The 17,677-nt window shown below is 45.1% G+C and overlaps 1 protein-coding gene and 1 long non-coding RNA gene across 6 annotated transcripts in view; one reads left to right on the top strand and one right to left on the bottom strand.

The window, feature by feature from the left end:
• CACNB4 (calcium voltage-gated channel auxiliary subunit beta 4) overlaps positions 1-17,677 on the top strand; it is a 113,814-nt gene that overhangs the window by 32,926 nt on the left and 63,211 nt on the right. The window contains exon 1 of one of the 5 annotated variants that reach the window (XM_074828474.1): positions 8,662-8,924. The exons of the other annotated variants lie outside the window; for them this stretch is intronic. Coding sequence (XP_074684575.1) covers positions 8,880-8,924 — 45 coding nt within the window. The 5' untranslated portion in view covers positions 8,662-8,879. Of the gene's footprint in view, positions 1-8,661; positions 8,925-17,677 lie in introns of those variants that run through there. 5 annotated transcript variants of the gene reach the window in all.
• Positions 7,790-9,335, bottom strand: LOC141925050 (uncharacterized). The gene is made up of 2 exons (XR_012623741.1): positions 9,151-9,335; positions 7,790-8,371 (listed from the first exon to the last, which is right to left on the bottom strand). It is a non-coding gene; the product is annotated as an uncharacterized LOC141925050 (long non-coding RNA).

The following is a 17,677-nucleotide window of genomic DNA, read 5'->3' on the forward strand; positions in this document are numbered from 1 at the left end:
GGAGGAAGGATTACCGATGGAACGGAGTGAACCTCTCAGATGGAGACATGTTAGAAATATGTTTTAGGATTCTTTTACTGGCTTACCTGTTCCAGGAGAGTCCCATCATGATGATGAGGAGTCATCATTTTCAGGATTTTTTACACAGATTTTTTGTTCTGCTTCTGGATGGTGAGATACCACAAAGTCATTGTTTCATCAGGTAGATAAGAAAAGGTCTTCCAGAGACTTTGCAGTCAAGAACTCAATTTACTTAAATATACAAATCCTTAAATCTTTGTTTTTCTCAACTCAGTTCCCAACTATTCTGACTAAATATTTAAAGAAATCAGGTTGGATAAGTGCTTCCTCATTCATTGATCTGTTGTTTCTGGATCGCTTTCTCCACTTGGACGGGTGTCATGGAAATCTACTGAAATGAACTGAAGAGTTTCCTATAGTCCCTTGCCATGAAATCTGAAATGCTGTGTTGCAGTATATGGTAATTGGATTATAAAGCATATGAAAAGGCGATAAAATCAACAGGCTAATCAAGCCATCTCTGTAAAATCCCAAGGAGAAGCAGCAAACTATAGATAAGTTTGTGTCACATTTGTCTCATTTTATTTATTTATTTCTTCGTTTAACCTCTTAACAACAAATTCTTCTTAGCACTAGGACTTCAAAACTCTTTGTCTGACTCCTTTTAAGAAACCCTTTGGCCTAGTCTAAGTTACCCTAAATACAAAATAGAAACTGCAGTTTTACTAGTTTATCTAAAGAAAAAAAAATCTCCAGTGAGATCATGTTTTTTACAGAAGCTAGCGTTTCATTTTAGCTGGCAGGGTCGTCTTTGTCCAGCTCCAACTGCTCAGCCAAGGCTTTGTTTTCTCTAAAGAACTATTACTTGATAGTTGTAATTTATCACAAATATATTTCAAGTAACCTTTTTATGAATGTTTTCTGATGAAACTACAAATATTATGTATCTGGGAAATTAACACCGACCGGGAGCTTTCTGGGCTGTATGTCTTTTATGAGATTGGAAAACCTTGCTGCTTATTGCTCTGTAGCCTCTGTGACCTGCTGCATCTCACAGGTTTGGGATTTTGATGAACTCACTTAGGATAGCAGCGTGTTACTGCCACCAGCTAATATACTCTTTTGTTATAATGAGTATTAGATGACGCTGAAGAGCTGGAGATGATCCATATGCAGAGTGTATAACGTCAAACAAACAGCGGTGGCTGGCTGTGATGTAGCTGGTGTTGCCAGTCACCACGGCTTGCAGTGCTCCTTCCCCCGTTACAGGCTCCCCACAACTTTGCTTTTATCAGCCCCGGGTGGAGGATTGTTGCTCCCGTGTGTGTGTCTATGTGTGTTTCAGTCCTGATGAGGCTTTCCAGAATGCAGCGGTGACTTCCACTACTTGGGTAAAACAGCACCAGCTTCCCATAAACTTTGTAATTGGCTTTTATTGATGGTTTCCCATCATTTCATCAGTTGCAGTCTAAAGTGGTACACAGCAACACTCAGCATCAGCACTTATGGCTGTTAAGGAGATTGATTAACATTCATAAGAAAAGAAGAGGAGCTTAAAATAAGGAATAAACCAAATGCTTAATCCTTTGGCCCAGATGTTTTTTGGCACGGAAGATAAAAATATGTATCTTCTCTAAAAACAGAACCCCCCTATCTTACTTCCAGCACAGACCTACGACTCAGCTCCAGCCCTAAAACCACTCTGTCTTTTCGGGTTGGTACCTGTAGTGTGACTTGGTATTTTGGACCTTCGGGCAGTAGCAGCCGGGTGCATGCCCAGAGCTACTTATCGCTGGGAGTTCTGCTGGAGGGAGATCTCTGTGTTCAGTGGCTGTGAATATCACCGTGACTGCTCAGCTGCCCACGTATCAGTGTAGGTTCGACTTCATTTCAAGTTCCAAGCCTTTCAAAGGGAGACCCGTGTTAATGCAGTGGTATGGCTATGGGCTACGTCTTGCAACATTTTGCAGGTAATTTTGGATTTGCTTCGCTCAATACGGTGCACCAGTGGAAGCCACAATTAGAGTTGGCTTGAGTTATTAAAACCTCAGAGCACATTCATATCTGCCTCAGGAGGTGGAGATAATCTACTCTTTTTTAATGAAAAACACTCTGGAAGGCCGTAGCTATGGTTCCGAGTTCCCCACAGCTCAGCTCCTTGCAAATCTCCATAGTGCCTGCAGGAAAGAGAAATTTCACAACTAGTTAAATATAGAGGATACCTACAAATGTAGCCCAGTTACCTCTCTCATTGTAGGTGCTTTAAACCAAGAGAAAGTGACAAAGAAGTCTTCACACTCTCTTTAATTATAGCAGCCTTTATGTAACAGTGTCAGATAAATGTGTTTTAGAATAGGTGGCACCTCACTTCCTCCAGAACTGTCAAATTAGACCCTACCAGACTAATTTATTACTTGAAATTCAGAGAATTAAAGCATGCCATCCAGTAGTCTCTCCGAATAAAACCTTTAAGTGCGCAGAATCCTCTGTGCTACGACATACCCCAAACAGCACAATACTTCTTCCTTTTGAAGTATAAATACATACCTAATCATCTGATCGCTTTGAGGACTGGCAAACACCACAGATGTCATCTAGTTCTCATTGCTCATGAGATGCCAGAAAACAGGGTTAGTGGGGATCTCAAGAGGTGATCTTATTCGTACCTCCACCCCGAGGCAGAAGCTGTTGTTAGTGAACCAGATGCTTATCTAATCTATATTATAAAACAGAGGAGGGGAGATAGAGAAATAAATTGCTTTAGAGGGAGAAGGGGTAAGCAATTGGACTATGCCAAATAACTTAGAAGAGTGAGGAACTGGACTCCTTCCAACTGATGGAAGCAAGTTCTGCCTGAGGTGGATTGCTGGAGAATGCTGACGGTCCTTTTCCTTTATATTAATGAAATAGATACTTGGGCTATTTTGCTGATTTCAACAAGAGCAGCATTATATGGCGGGGCGTGTGTGTGTCTTCAACAGGTCCCAGAATTCCGGCAATGGAAGACCAAACCCAATGCTTACGTTTCATATGAAGTACGCTGATGAAGCCTGAGGGTTTGGGAGTCTTCTGTGTGCTTAAAACTGCTAGAAGGAGTGGGTTTGTATCCAAATGTGCTATTAATGTAATCACTAATGCTTTTTGTTAATATGCCCTTGCCTGCTGCAGGGATACTGTCTCATTACCCCTCAGTAATGTTACGAGTCAGAGCAGGAAGAGGCCATAAAGAACTTCTGACCTTTTTCACTGAGTTGGTGTCTGGTTTTTGTTGCTTCAGGGTTAATATTCCTGCCAATCCTTCTCTCCTCCCCAGCAGCAGGAAAAGAGGCATCGAGGCCTGCAGCCCTGCTGCACGACTCACAGTGAGTTAGTAACAGCAAAATCCCAGGTGGAAGTGAAATTTGTTAAAGTACAAAAAAGAGAGAACTTGCTGACTTACATTCTGGCTTTGCGCACTGCAGTGCTGAGGCATTTACTTGACTTGGCAATCTAGTTACTGCGCATTTATTCAAATAGCACTTTAGTGTGTTTATGCAAATAGTTCATTGCTACGACTCCTGAAAGAACCATGCAAGTGCTGTCATTTGATTGTGTAATCATTAGATTGGGCTTTAAATAAAATTTCCTGTGGTTCTGTACAAAATTCATGCCCTGGGAAAAAACAGTATTCCCACATTTGGATAGCTCAGAAATGACTAAATAATTGCTATTCAGGAATATATGGATGCATGTCTCAAAGAGACTTCCTTTGTGCTTCAGAAAGGGTTGACTTTAATAAAAAAGCAGAATATGGATAATCTCTAGTGGGATCAGAGTATTTGGAGGAAGTCAAGTATTTCAGAGGTTCAGAGGGATGCTCAAAATATTCTGACTTCCAATCCCTTCTCTTACCCCACCCCCCAATAGGGTGCAATAAAGTCTTTAATGTTAATGCTGTCTCAAAATGCCAGGGACAGCTTAATTATCATTGGGCTCAGTCTCTTACGTGGCCCCTAACTTCAGGAGGAATTCTTTCTTTGGACTAATTCCTGGGTTTGCTTGTGTGGTTCCCATTTCCGCTCAGGAAGAGTTTTTGAGAGGTGGTAGTTGAGGGCAAGTATAGTTAAATCACTGTTATTTACTCTTGTTTTATGCAGAACTTCTGTATATTACATTTACTTCAGGCCAGAAGAAAATGTGTTAGTCTGTGTTACATCCCCAGTGACTTACCAGTCATTAGAGGTCTTAGAAAACGCTTTCCAAATGCTAATATTATCTTAGGTAGTCGCATCAAAACAGCAGCTATAGGTAATGCTGCCTTAAGGCACATGTTTGCAGGATCATTCTCCAACCCCAAGATTGAAAGGAAGCACAGAAAACCAGCTTCTTCCACGTACCAGGTGTGAGACCAGAGACTTTGAGGCAGTTGTGTACACATCTGCCTGTGTGCGGGTGCTCAGCGTGCAGGCGATCTGCAGTCCTTCGGGTCGTGCCCAGGGACTCTGGGGTTCCCTGAACAGCCCTGCTTGCAAAGCAAGGGTTGCCGTTAATGGGGAACGGAGTAATTGCATTTCTCTTCATGAGATCACTTTCGCTTCAGCTGCCGTTGAGTGTGGGAAGGGAACAAGACTGGCTTGGCTTCATCTATTAGCTGTTGTTTCCCATTCTGCTCCATGTCCAGCACACTTTTTTGGCAAGTCTGTCCTCTTAACTTCAAACTTCTTATGAAGCCTGTAAAAAGTCCTGAGAAGGAGGAGGCTTCTAATTACCCAATAATAACAATTCATGGCCCTTAAGGTGAATCCAAATGACCCCTTCGTTGTTAAGCCCCGTGAACTCACGTTACGTGTCTTCGTGATGGGACAGCCTGGTTTTTGGCAGATGCATTGGGTAGGTCCTACAGAAATTGGATTGTTTTGTGGTCTTTGTTTACATCTCCTTCAAAATCTCCTCTGCCCTTGGGAACATGTGGAGTTGTGGGCTGAGATCAAAGGACAACATACGCTGCCTGCATACAATATTGCAGTAAATCCATGTGAGAGCTACTTCATAGCAGTCCTGCCGACATCATCGCAGGATGGCCATCCTCAGTGAGGAATATCCCACGTGCTTATTCAGATTGCAGTGCACCATGATTAAATCCTAGTAAAAGTAGAGGCCGGACTGCTTGAAAATGCCTGTTTACCAGTCTTTGAAGATTAATATCATAAACAAATGATACAAATAAAACGTATAATGCAGCAACTGACACCATTAAAAAAAAGTCTTTTAAAGGGTTAGATCTTAAAAAGACTCAATTCAGCTAATTTACCCATCACATGTTTTCACCGGGTCTCTCACAGCTATGCATGCCTGCATGCACACTGATGGGTTTTGGGATGCTCGTTGCTTTAGTGTTAGCCAAGTGCAGACTGAAGATGACAGGTACAAGTCTTTCTCTGTGGCCTGAGGCAGTGGAATTCACTGCCTAACAATATCAGATCGTCTGTATTCTCTTTTGGAAACCGGCCAGGGATGATTTTGATCTCTCAAACCCTTCAGTTAATGTATGACCCTCATCTTTTATTGTAGTGGATTTGAACCACTCCTTGGGAAGCTCACCTAAAAAAGATGAAGCTTTTATCTGCCTCTCCTACTGTAGTCTTTCCATTTTGCCTGTGCTAAGCTATTCTGTAAGTTGAAACCAAAGAGATTTGACTTTCTGGAAGCTGACAGAGATGACCACCCATATATCCAGCGTAACACGGTGTCTCTCACTGTAAAACACAACATGCTTTTACTGAGTAATGCGTCACACTCTAACAGTTCTGTATAGAGATACCTGCATTCCAGGTAACAGTGGAATAGTGATGGCTTGTCACTAGGCTCCTCGAGCCCCTACCCTAGCGAAACAGCCTAAGCACAGTGTTTTAGGCACCTAAGCTAAATGCTTGAAGTAGGTTGTGTGACTGTCCCTTATGTTTAGATCTTTTTCAAGTACAATCCCTATTTAATGAGCTGTGTGTATTTTTATAGCATCTTTCAGGAACCTTTCAAGTTGAGTCACTAAATATATATTTTTAATAACCTCTGTGTCTTAAAAGGACAGTGTGACATCAAGATCGTAGAATAGCAGGTTGGAAGGGACCTCAAGGATCAGCTGGTCCAACCCTGCTTGGCAAAAGCCCGGTCTAGCCAAGCTGGCCCAGCCCCCTGTTCAGCTGAATCTTAAAAATGTCCAATATTGTGGAATCCACCACTTCCCTGGGGGGATTATTGCAGTGGCTGATTGTTCCCAGTGTGAAAAATGTTCCTCTTGTGCCCAGTCGGAATCTCCCCAGGAGTAACTTGTACCTGTTACCCCTCGTCTTCTCCATGGGACTCCTTGTACAAAGGGAGTCTCCATCTTCTCTGCAGCCACCCTTCAAATACTGGAACGTGGTGCTAAGGCCTCCCCTCAGCCTTCTCTCCTCAAGGCTGAACAACCCGAGATCTCTCAGCCTTTCCTCACATGGCAGGCTGCCCAGTCCCTTGACCATTTCTGTGGCCCTCCTCTGGACTCTCTCCAGCCCATAAGAGATGTTTTGTACATTCCAGAAATGTAATAATGTGTTCTGGAGGTGCCTGTGTTCTGTACATTCCAGAAATGTAAGTACTGGAAATCAAATAGTGATTCCCCTGACTTCTAAATTAAATTATTTCATTACAAATTTATGTGAAGTTCAGATGTATTTTTTTTCTTCTTGTGATTTCATGGCCTTTTTTTATTTTGAGCTGACAAATGATTCTGATGTTGCACTTAGAAATTCCTTCTCGTTTTAAATTTTAATAATCTCCCACCAACAATGTATTTATTTCTTCAAATTTGTAACGTCGCAGATCTTCAAGGTGGGGAGGGGAAGGGACCTGCTCCATAGCCCAGGCCCTAAAAATTGATCCATTAACTCATGTATAGGGAGTTTAATGGGAATTTTAAGGACAATATTAGAAGCTGAAATCCCCCTCCATCTGACCAGCCTTGCTCAAACGACCATGATGTGCCCCAAAACATCCTGGCTGTGTTCTCCAGCCCCAGAGTAACTGGAAGGCTAACCCCCAGTAGGAGGAGGAGCCGCTGCTCAGTCTCTGGGGCTGTTCCACACGTGGTCAAGATGGCTGGGAAGGAGCAAGTTAGCATCAGTCTTAGAAGTAGTTTCTGTCACCGGAACCACGGTTCCACCAGGAGCGGCTTGACAGAAGTGCTGTCTTGTTTGAAACAGACCACTGAAAAGTCGTCAGAGATTCATTATTTAATTAACTACTCACTGTGTTTGTTGGTTTAACATTGACAATGAGCTCATTGCATGGGGCTAGAGATAAAGCTGCTATTCCTTGGAAGATCTCGTAGACTGAGGACTCAATCCTGAAAAACACTTCAAGAGATCTAAACTTTAATCATGAGATTCTTCTCTTGATCATCAGTGGGACTGTGCCTCCTCTATACGTAGGTACATAAGCTCTTGCAAACCAGCAGGCTATATGGACAGAAGCAAAGACTGCATGGAGGGCATAGGAAAAGTAGTAAATTGGAAATAAGACTTGCCATAGCTTTGGGGACAATTTGATGAAATTTGTAAGAAATTGTGAATATGGGGAGAATAACACCTTTGGCTTTGCTTCAGATGGCAGTTGGACACTTCCCAAGTGATTAGTGGTAACTCTGCAGAACTAAATTAAGCCTTTGGAAGGAACAGTAGATAAAGCAAATGAGAAAGACAAGTAGGAAGTGTTTGTGAACACAGAGATGTTGGATCAGATTGCACTGAAGATGAGATTTAAAATAATTGTTTTAATAAGGATAGGAAGAAAATTGTAAATTATTTCCCTGTGATTATTTTTTTATTATTTATTTACTTTTTTACCACGTAGGGCTATTCTCTAGTGTTTTGCTTCCCCATTACAAGTTCTGACGTTCTGGGAAGGAGAAACACTCAGCATATGAGATGGGAAATCAAGAGACGTACAGGTGAAGGGCTGGCTTTGCTGATTCCTCGCTGTGTGACTGACGCTGGCAGTCAGTTACCTTCTCTGGACGTGGTTTCTTCACCTGCAGAAGGAGCTTTGCCTCTCTCCTTGGCGTTTTGTGAGGTACAGCGTGCGTGTGTGTGTGGCTGATGCTCTGCAGACACAGTTATTTGAAATGAGAGGTGGAACCAGAAACTTCGGTAGGACCCGTTTTAGAAATTTGTTTCTTAATTTAGTTGTAAACAAGGCCCAAACTTATGTTCTTTTAATTCTAAGTGTTTAGGGTTTGGTTTGCTTGTTTCCAGACCTTGGGGGGTGGGGTGGGGGGGGTGTGTGTGTTTCTCCTCAGAAACGAACCGCTGTTCTCTGGGATCTTGAAGAAGTGAGGCTGTGGGAAAGAAGGAAAAAAAATAAAGAAATGTCCCCGTTATTTGCTTCCCCTCGCCTCCTCCTCGGGCAACCCGGCAAGAGGCGGCTGCCGTTAGTTTGTCAGGGCCGCGGCCGGGCGCCGTGAGGCGGTTGCCGAGGCGGTGGTGCTAGCGGCGCGTCTCAGCCAATGGTAGCGCGGCGGCGGCGCGTCTCAGCCAATGGTAGCGCGGCGGCGGCGCGGCGCAGCCAATGGGGAGCGGCGGCGCGGGGAGCGGGCCGTGGCGGGCGGGAAGACGGCGGGAAGGCGGGAGGGGGGGGCGGTGGCGGGGGCACCTGCGGCGGCGGTGGGCGCGGGAGGCGGCGCCGCGCGGCTGGGGCGTCCGCAGCGCTGTGAGGGCAGGCTCGGCCCCGCCGCCGCACAGGCCTCCGCCGCCGCTCCGGCACCCCCCCCCCACCCCTTCCCCCCCCGCGGCGCCTCGCAGCGCCGGTTTCGCACTGAGAGAGGCGCCCGGCGTCAGCGGACCTCCATGTACGACAATTTGTACCTGCATGGATTTGAAGACTCGGAGGCGGTGAGTGAGGAGTGGGGGGGGGACACGCAAACCCACACCCCCCTCAGGCTTTGTTACCGGAGGTGGCGTGTGCCGGTGGGAGCCACCCGAAATGCTCCTCCGTTACATAATTGCGGGGGGCAGCAGCAATATTTCGGGGTCCCGGCAGAGCTTGCCGTCGGTTCCCCCGCCTTGTGCTCCCGCGGGCAGGCGCCTCCCGGGCAGCTCCGGCTCTTGCTCCGCTTACCGTTCATTAGCGTGGCGGGGAAAGCTGCTAATTACACAATGCTCGGTGCACGTTTGACAAAACAGCAGCAGAAGTTGCTGGGCTGCCAGCCGGATCGGCCGTGTCCCGGCCAGCCGCCAGCGTGGGCGCGTTTGGTGTGGGTTAGCAAAGCAGCGGTGCAGGTGCCGTGGGTGGCCGAGGCATCATCGGGGTGACGGGATCTCTGTGGCCCAAAATAAGCCGGAACAGGCTGGCGTTGGTCGTTGGGAAATGATCTTCCCCCCCCCAGCCGGCAACAGCCTTGCTGGGAAGCCGGTGACATCCCTCACAAAATGGTTCTCTGACAGCGCAGAGGCCCCCGTTATCGCGGGCACAGCTCGGCGCCCCAAATCAGAAATGGTAGTGGTGGTTGTCCGAGTGGCGTTTCGTTCCAGCGGTAGCCGCTCAGGAGCCCCGTGGGGCAGAATTACTCGGGGCAAAGGAAACTGCCGGGATCACCAGGGCCATAAACACACCGCTCTGTATTGAACAGGGATCTGTTACATAAGGTGTTGTGGCCAGCTCGTAAAATAGACAGATTATAACATAAAATAGAGTGTACGTCAGTGCAGACGTATGTATCGTATGATGTGGTATCCCCAGGAGAATGGACAAGATCCCGTATCGCTTCAGATGAGGCTTTTTTCCTTGCCTGACAATGAGGTCGTGTCAGTCTAGGACCGGGAAGTATAATCTGTCTACGTGTTGCCTCACGGACTAGCAACTTGTTTTAGCATCTGTTTATTTCAGAGGGAGAGGAGCCACAGCCATGCCGAATTGAAATTAAATAGTGCGGTACACCGTGCTGTGTATTTGAATCCTTCACAACCATGTATTTGAGTTCTTTTAAAACTGTGCTTCTTTGGGTCAATTTAGAAACTCCTGCCTTTTTAGCATGCATATGTTAATCTGTGTTTTGTGTTTTCTCTCACTGCTGCTTACAAGCTGCCATGCCAAGTGCATATGAGCCTGTTGGTTCCTTTAGGGATGTGTTTCAGGATCCAACTGGATGTTTCTGTAAACCAGGCATTTGTAAGGCAAAGCGTGAATTCTTGGGACTGTTCTCAATCCTGAATCTGTCTTGTGTTGCTATAATGTCTTTCAACAAAGTATAAATATGCTCTTAAGGAGACAACTTAAAAGTATAGTAGTGTGGCTAAGAAGGCTAACTCGCTGCATAGTGGTTGCTGTAGAAGAAATGTTTTACCTGTAAAAAGCTCCGTTCTAAAGTTCACTAAAGAATGCAGATAAATGTCTAGCGGGATTCAAAAGTGCTTAACTCCACGTATTTCAGGAAAGCCCCACTGATTTCTTCCAAGAATGTTATCTGGGGACAGCAGTTTTAATGACAGCAGAAGACCAGGGGCCTACCTGTTACACAAACCCTCTGTTAGGATTTGTACTGTAAAAATCACGTTAGAAGAGAGAAACTACGTCTTTAGTTTTGTGCTTTGACGGACTGGGATGGAGAAGTGATTTCCAGGTTGCTTTATACTCTCTTAACTAGTTCAGAATGCTGTTTACAGCTTTTGCAATTTTACAGTCTGTCAGTACTTGAGAATATTTTTGATAGACTTAACTTCCAGAATCATGGGAATATGTGAGGATCTCAGCTTTCATTAACCAAAAAAACCCACCCAAAACCAAACCCTAAAAGCAATCTAGATCTCATAGTCCTATGGAAAAGCTAGAGGCCATAAACCCCAGTGGCTCAGACACAAAGCAGATAAAATTCCCCAAGTGTTTGCTTGCTTTATGCTTCTGAACCACTCTCTTAAAACATTATACCTTATTATTATTTTGGATTCTGACTCATGAATTGAGAATGCCTGCTGAGGCAATATTCTGGCAAGCAGGTAGCGTGATGGGTCATATGAGTATTACTTTCAAGCCAAAGAGAGCCAACATAATAGAATTAATATAGTGAAAAACAAACCAAGGGTAGAATACTGGTTCCCTGCAGTTAAGAGAAAATAAGTGTGAGTGTGCACAGATTAAAGAAAAGGCTTCTGTGTTCTGGCTTTTAGGACCTGAAAGGCTTAGCCCAGATGTTGTGCAGCTGGTGAACTGAAGGAGCGATGGGCTTGTATACTCTATGTGCTTTTTCATTCCCTGAAGCACAGGGAGTTGTGATTGAGGACTTGTGCTCCTTGCAGTGCTTCTAGCACAAAATAAATCATATCAAGATGAGTCATTCTAGTACAGTAACATCTTCCTAAAGTAGGCATTTGCCCTTATAAAACCCGTACAGCCTGATATTCATGGCAAGAAATAAGAGCTAACAAACCATCATATTTTTTTACCCCAGTTTTCATTATTTTGCATGTGGACCAGGTTCACTCTGCATTTTCTCTGAAGGAAATCCTGGCGCATGTCCGAAGTAGCAGAAGGCTGTTACAACCCGGTGGACTGGCCATGCTCACTTGAAAGGTCTGTCTCAACCTCCCGGCTTGGAAGGCAACCACCCCAGACTGAGCCTAACTGGTGTGGCTGCTGAGCATGCTTTAGGCGCTCTCCTAGGCAGGACTTCTGCGGACATGCGGTAGGAGCTAAAGCTGTGCCTAGCTCTAATGATAGGGCCAAACCAAAAATCCACTCACCCTCCTTTTTTTTGGGGTTTGTCCCTGCAACGTCAAGAGAGCAGCTGGTGGGCTGGGTTTATCACGGTGGGCCTGTTCCTTATTGATGAAAGCTGAGAGAAGAGCTGCAGTTGTGATCAAGGGTTAACCTTTGTCAGTCTTCGCTGGACTGAAACAGATGCACGTTGCTGAGTGCCTCTGAACTGCTTCAAAATAACTTAGTGGTATTCCAGTTAGAAAGCAGCTGAACAGTGACTTCAAATATCCGCAATGAGTTTTTTTCAGTAATAAAACCAAACCCATCATAAGTTCTGTGTGTACATATCAAATTTGGATTTGCAGTGGAGGAAAGGGTGAACGATTGGTGTATGGCACTTACAGAGAGTAAACATGCGCACTTTTGGAAAGGTATGATAAAATCACGACGTTTAAAGATAAGGAAGCTGAGATATGTAGTGAATTTATACCTGATCTCTTTTGGGAGATAATACACAGATTAAGTGATCGGAGAACTCTCTAGGGGAAGTGTGCAGGTGAAATTTTCCTGTTAAAACGAGGAGCAAACAGGACATTTTTTTAACAGTGGACAGATAGAGATGATTTTTGTAATTGAAGCTATTATTATAGTGTGTTTGTATGTGTGCATATATATAAAATATATGCAAAAATACACATTTTTATGTATGTGTAAAGAAATGAGTTGAATGTGTGTATGGGTATTACAATTCATTACCAGCTGTGATGATTAATGTGAAGTAGATGATGCACTAGCTAGTGTGAGGCTTTTTGGAGGAGGAAAATTACACTGTTGAAGCTGAAAAAAAACCCTACCCGTGATTGTAGACAAAAAGCAGTTGCCACGTTGAAGAAAAGAGAAGCAGAGATACGGAAGCAACTTTTGCAGGCACGAGTGCCCTTGTAATGAACACAGAAAGTGCAGGCTTGGAAGGTGCATGACCATAGAAACATCTTCCCAGTGAAGATTTTTGCCTTGGTTTTTTGCCCTGCCCTCTGATTTTGCGATTTTTGAGGGCTTTTTTTAGTGCTTTGGGTAGTTCTAAACAGGGTCAGCCTTTGGAGAATGAAAGCTTGTTTGCCTTGTAGGGAAGTATGTCTTGCATTGTGGATAACAAGAGAATGGGACATAAAAACCCATCAGGACAGGGGGTTTAAGACAGGGAAGTCCATTGGGTGAGCAAGTTGTGAACTAATAGGTGTGTGTCTGTTCATAGCGGAGAAAGATCGGAACTCTGTTTTGATATGTCAGTCCAGAATTTCCCAGTGCTCTTTGGCTTCAGTAAAGAATCCATCTTTTTCAGAAACAAGCTTCAATGACCCCTTCCCATAAGAAATTGCATTTTCTGTAAAATTATATTTTCCATTAAAACAGCATTTCATTGAGAAATTCTCTCCAGGAGTTATCAACAAGTACCCTCTAATGCAGAGTCCTTCCCAGCCCTCCCCAAATGGTGGGGAGCGGCACCTGCTGCAAGTAAGCATCACCCTTTTTGCACCTGCGGAACTATCAGACCAGTCCCTTTTAGATTGTTTCTATTTATACCTCCACAGCAGAGGTTTCACCTCAGAGCAACACCTGAGCATGTGAAATGGCTTTCCTCACTTCTCACGAGGTGTAAGTTTTAACGCTTGTCAACGTGTGAGAGGCTTTATCTTGCGTACTTGAGTCAATTATCGGGGCTGTCGGGAATAGCTGCCTTTGGGTAGGTGCTTAGAGGTTCAGCTTGGTTTTGCACCAGGCAGAAGAGCAGAGAGCGAGCAGCGGGTGGCCTGGTGTGGGATTAGCAAGGCTGGCGTGGGCAGGGCTGGGGGGCCAGCTCAGGCGAGGAGCCCCCGTGGCATGGCCATGGCAGCGAGGGCGCTGCGCAGTGTCACTGCTCAGCCAGAGCCAGTGACAGCCTGCAGCACCCGCTCCGCGTGCCTTTCTGCTTAATAATGCCAGCGTCTTCCTTTCAGGTCATCTTCTTCCTCGCAAGTCATTGAAGATGGCAGTTAATTTGTGCCTTGGTCTTCTGCTTGTCTTCTTGCTAGGGAAGCTTGTATTTAAATATCGAGTGGATTTCTGTGTGGTACCTCTCTCATCTCTAGAGGAGGAGGAAAAGTGGTCTTCCCTTGCCCTATACACCTCTGTTGTAGTAGGTCTTTTTGTTAACTGCTTTTACCTATTTGCTTTTTCTCCAGCATAACCTCCTTCTCCTAAGCCATGTGCACACCTTCTTTCCTTGACTTCTCTTAGCTGTTTGGCCTGCATCTGACCCTGCATTGAATGACTTGAGCATGTCCAGAGAAGGGCAGCGGAGCTGGTGCAGGGTCTGGAGCACAGGTCTGATGGGGAGCGGCTGAGGGAACTGGGGGGGTTTAGTCTGGAGAAGAGGAGGCTGAGGGGAGACCTCATGGCCCTCTACAACTCCCTGACAGGAGGGTGCAGAGAGGGGGGATGAGTCTCTTGACCCAAGGAACAAGCGCCAGGACAAGAGGGAATGGCCTGAAGCTGTGCCAGGGCAGGGTCAGACTGGCTCTTAGGAAGTATTTCTTTGCAGAAGGGGTTGTTGGGCGTTGGAATGGGCTGCCCAGGGCAGGGGGGGAGTCCCCATCCCTGGAGGGGTTGAAGAGTCGGGTTGACCCAGCACTGAGGGATCTGGTGGAGTTGAGAACGGTCAGTGTGAAGTTCATGGTTGGACTGGAGGATCTTCAAGGTCTTTTCCAGCCTCGATGATTCTGTGATTCTGCTCTGGTTTCCGCTGGCCTCTTCTCACCCCTCCATAGCAGCCTGCCTCCTCCTGCCAGTGCTAGAGAGGGCTCTCAGAACACCAGAGCAGAACTTTTTCTTCCCTGGTTTGTAAGCCAGGATGATGTACTTCCATCAAAGGTACTATGCAAGTTCAACTTCTATCACCAAAAATTAGAGAAACACTTTTGGTGGGTTTCGTGCCCAGATCTGCAAAAACATTTTAGATTCTGAAAGTCCGTTGGTGTTTATAGGAACTAAAGACCGGTGAGACTGACCCTGGTAGCTAACGTTCAGAGTTTTCCATGAAAAGGGCAGTGAGAAGGACTGCATGTGCACATGCCTGGATTCTGTAGCAGTTCTACAGCCCTGGCCCATCAGGGCTGTGGCAGAGAGTAGGGAAATTGTGGCTGGCAGTGCAGTATATCAGCGTACAGCATCAGCACATGGGCAGTATGTGTGGCGACAGGTCTGAATTTCACCTGCAGTGTTAATGGCTTTAGGCCATATGTTAGGGGAGAAAGCTCTGCGTGGAGTCTGGTGTCTTGTTAACCAGGGGTACAAACTGGTGTCACCACAACTTGGTGACATCGTGTGTATGCTACAGGAGCCAGAAAGGAGACCGCTGCCGAAGCAGGGCAGCAGCACTGGGCATTCATTCCACTAGACAAAAGTTTGATGTGACAGCTGTGTAGAAGTCATGCTGATCTGTAGGTTTTCTCTCCAGTTATTGCATATAATTCGTGAAAGAGCATTGCTGGGAATTTTTAGGAAAGAAGTGACAGAATAGTAGGAAAACATGTTTCATTCACCATGCAAGCAGTCAGTGTTTTGAGGACTGTGTACTCCGTTCCCTTTCTCCAGCTCGGTGACATTACTCCTCGCAGCAGCCATTCCTTCTGTTGCTAGTGTGCGCTTTTTCTCATGACAACTGAGACAAGAAGATGTCTGGGTGCTGCTCAAGTAGAAAAATGTGGTTATAGAAAAACAAACCTTGGTAGGGAAGTTCATATTAAAATATTGATTGGCTTTCTGCACAGTACCTCTCTAATCTCTAAAGTAGGGGGAAAGGTGGTCTTTGCTTGCTCTATACATCTTCGCAGTTGTTGTAGGTTGAGAGTAAGAAATAAACAAAATGTGGATTTAGAAGTGTTTCTCATCCTGTGTCTTTGGTGATTGTTCTACAAAACTCCTCCGATTAGTGTAATTTTAAAGACTTGTGCTTTGCATTCCATTTACTTGTAAACTGTTGTGCAGTATTGCTTGCTGTAAGCGTAGATCCACACAGAAGTTTTAGCCCAGAACATCAGTCCACTGTACACAGCAAATCTATTGGAAGTGGCAGCTGGTGTAATTCTGGTTTCTTACCCCTCTCAGAGGAGAGGTGTGGGCCGGGCTGTCCTGGGAAGGGGTGATGCCTGTAGTCATGGGCATTCACTTGCGCTCTCTTCTGAAATTCATTCTCTGTGCCTGCAGTTTGTCATCTGCTATCCCAGAGCCGGTTACTGTGGTGAGTTTTGTAATACCCAGTTCATTTTATAGAACAACTTTGTGCAACGGGCAGCTCAGACCAAGCAGGTTTCATACAGCTGTCAAATAAAACCTGGGACTTTCAATGGGGTTAGAAGGGTTTCAGTGGTTATTGGGTGCATCATTCCACAGGTCCGTTCTGAAATTTTCAAGCTGAAGACTGCAAATCAGTAGTCTTGATCTGATTATCATTTTATATGGCTTGATGGCTTTTGCAGGCAGGGATGAGGGCTGCTAGTGAGAGTCAATGCGTTTTTCTTTTCTTCAGCATGCTTGCCAGCAGGATTCTCAGGTGGTGAAGAGCCTGGTGATACACACCCTTTTTACAGTGCACAGAGGAGTTTTCATACTTGCAAAATCTTTGCTTGATTTATAGGTAAAATTAATCATAGGGTAAGAGTGCCCAGGGGACATGCGGAGTACCCAGCCGTGCAGACCGTTGCTCAGCCGTTGAGCTTTCCTCGTGGTTGGTGTCGTGCAGTGAGATGAAGGCTGCTGAAGTTGGCCTTCTTTGGGAGGTACTCTTATAAAACAGTGGGTGGGTGGTCTCGTAAGACCCTCAGTTGTGGGGCTGATCATCAGGAGGAGGCAACTGGATTTCCTTTCTGTTACTCCTCAAAGAACCCGTGGATGCGTATGTGAACTGAGAGAACAGCCTTTGCAGCACCATTCGTTTGTTGATGACACTCGGCTCCTCTTCAGGCATCGCTGTTCTTTGTTTTTCCATCTGAATTAGTTAAGTTTTCTAATGTTTAATGCAAAAAGATGAGCAATGTCAGGACCTAGCCGTCCCAGGATCGTTTGCCAAACTGCTGCCAGTTATCTGCATGCTGTTTGTTTATGTGGGATTTTTAGTTTCAAGTGTGCCCTGAAGTCTGTCTTGACTGGGAACGTAGTCGATAATTTCTGATAAAAAGAGATTATCCTCTGCCTGTTAAGTCTTCTGAATGCTCATTGAGATTTGGCTTTTACATGGTCAAAGCGTTTGTGGTTTTGACAGTTTCAAATCTGTTTTCATTTCCATTAGTTCTTAATAGATTGCCTCGACTAATGAATCATCATCTGCTTAACATTTTTCTTTTGTATAAAAGGCTGTCTGTTAAATGTGATGTTGTGATTCGATATGGTAGTCAAATAAAACTTTCAGTAAGAATCATAAATAATTTTTATAAATTGCTGCCTGCTGTTTCCATAGAGGTACTTTTCTTCAGAAAAAGTACATTAGAATGCAAAAAAAAAACCCAAAATGCTTCAAGTCATCTGAACAACAGAACCATAATGAGGAGTAGCTAACTGTGTTTTTTCAATTCCAACTGCAAGTAAGAGCTCACCTGATTGGGATAGTGTGTGTTTAGTAATACTGTTTGTTCATAGGAAGGACTAAGGTGTGTAATTAACTATGGCTTTACTCCTGCTTTTGGATTCCTCCTGCCTGGTGAACTCTTTAATGACTGTGGAGTGCAGCCGAAATGACAAGAGCTTCTCAACAGTGTGCTGATCCTGGACTGCAGGTTGCTTAAAAAATTTCCCAGGGCTTAAGAAAATGCTGCTGCCAGGAGGCATAAATGGCGCTCCCTGGGCTCAAGGGCATCCGAGGGAGGACTGTGGCTCTTGGTGCTGAAGGAACACGTCATAGGAATAATAAATAACAAGG

Source organism: Strix aluco, chromosome 6, assembly GCF_031877795.1.
Source record: "Strix aluco isolate bStrAlu1 chromosome 6, bStrAlu1.hap1, whole genome shotgun sequence".
NCBI classification, from domain to species: Eukaryota; Metazoa; Chordata; class Aves; order Strigiformes; family Strigidae; genus Strix; species Strix aluco.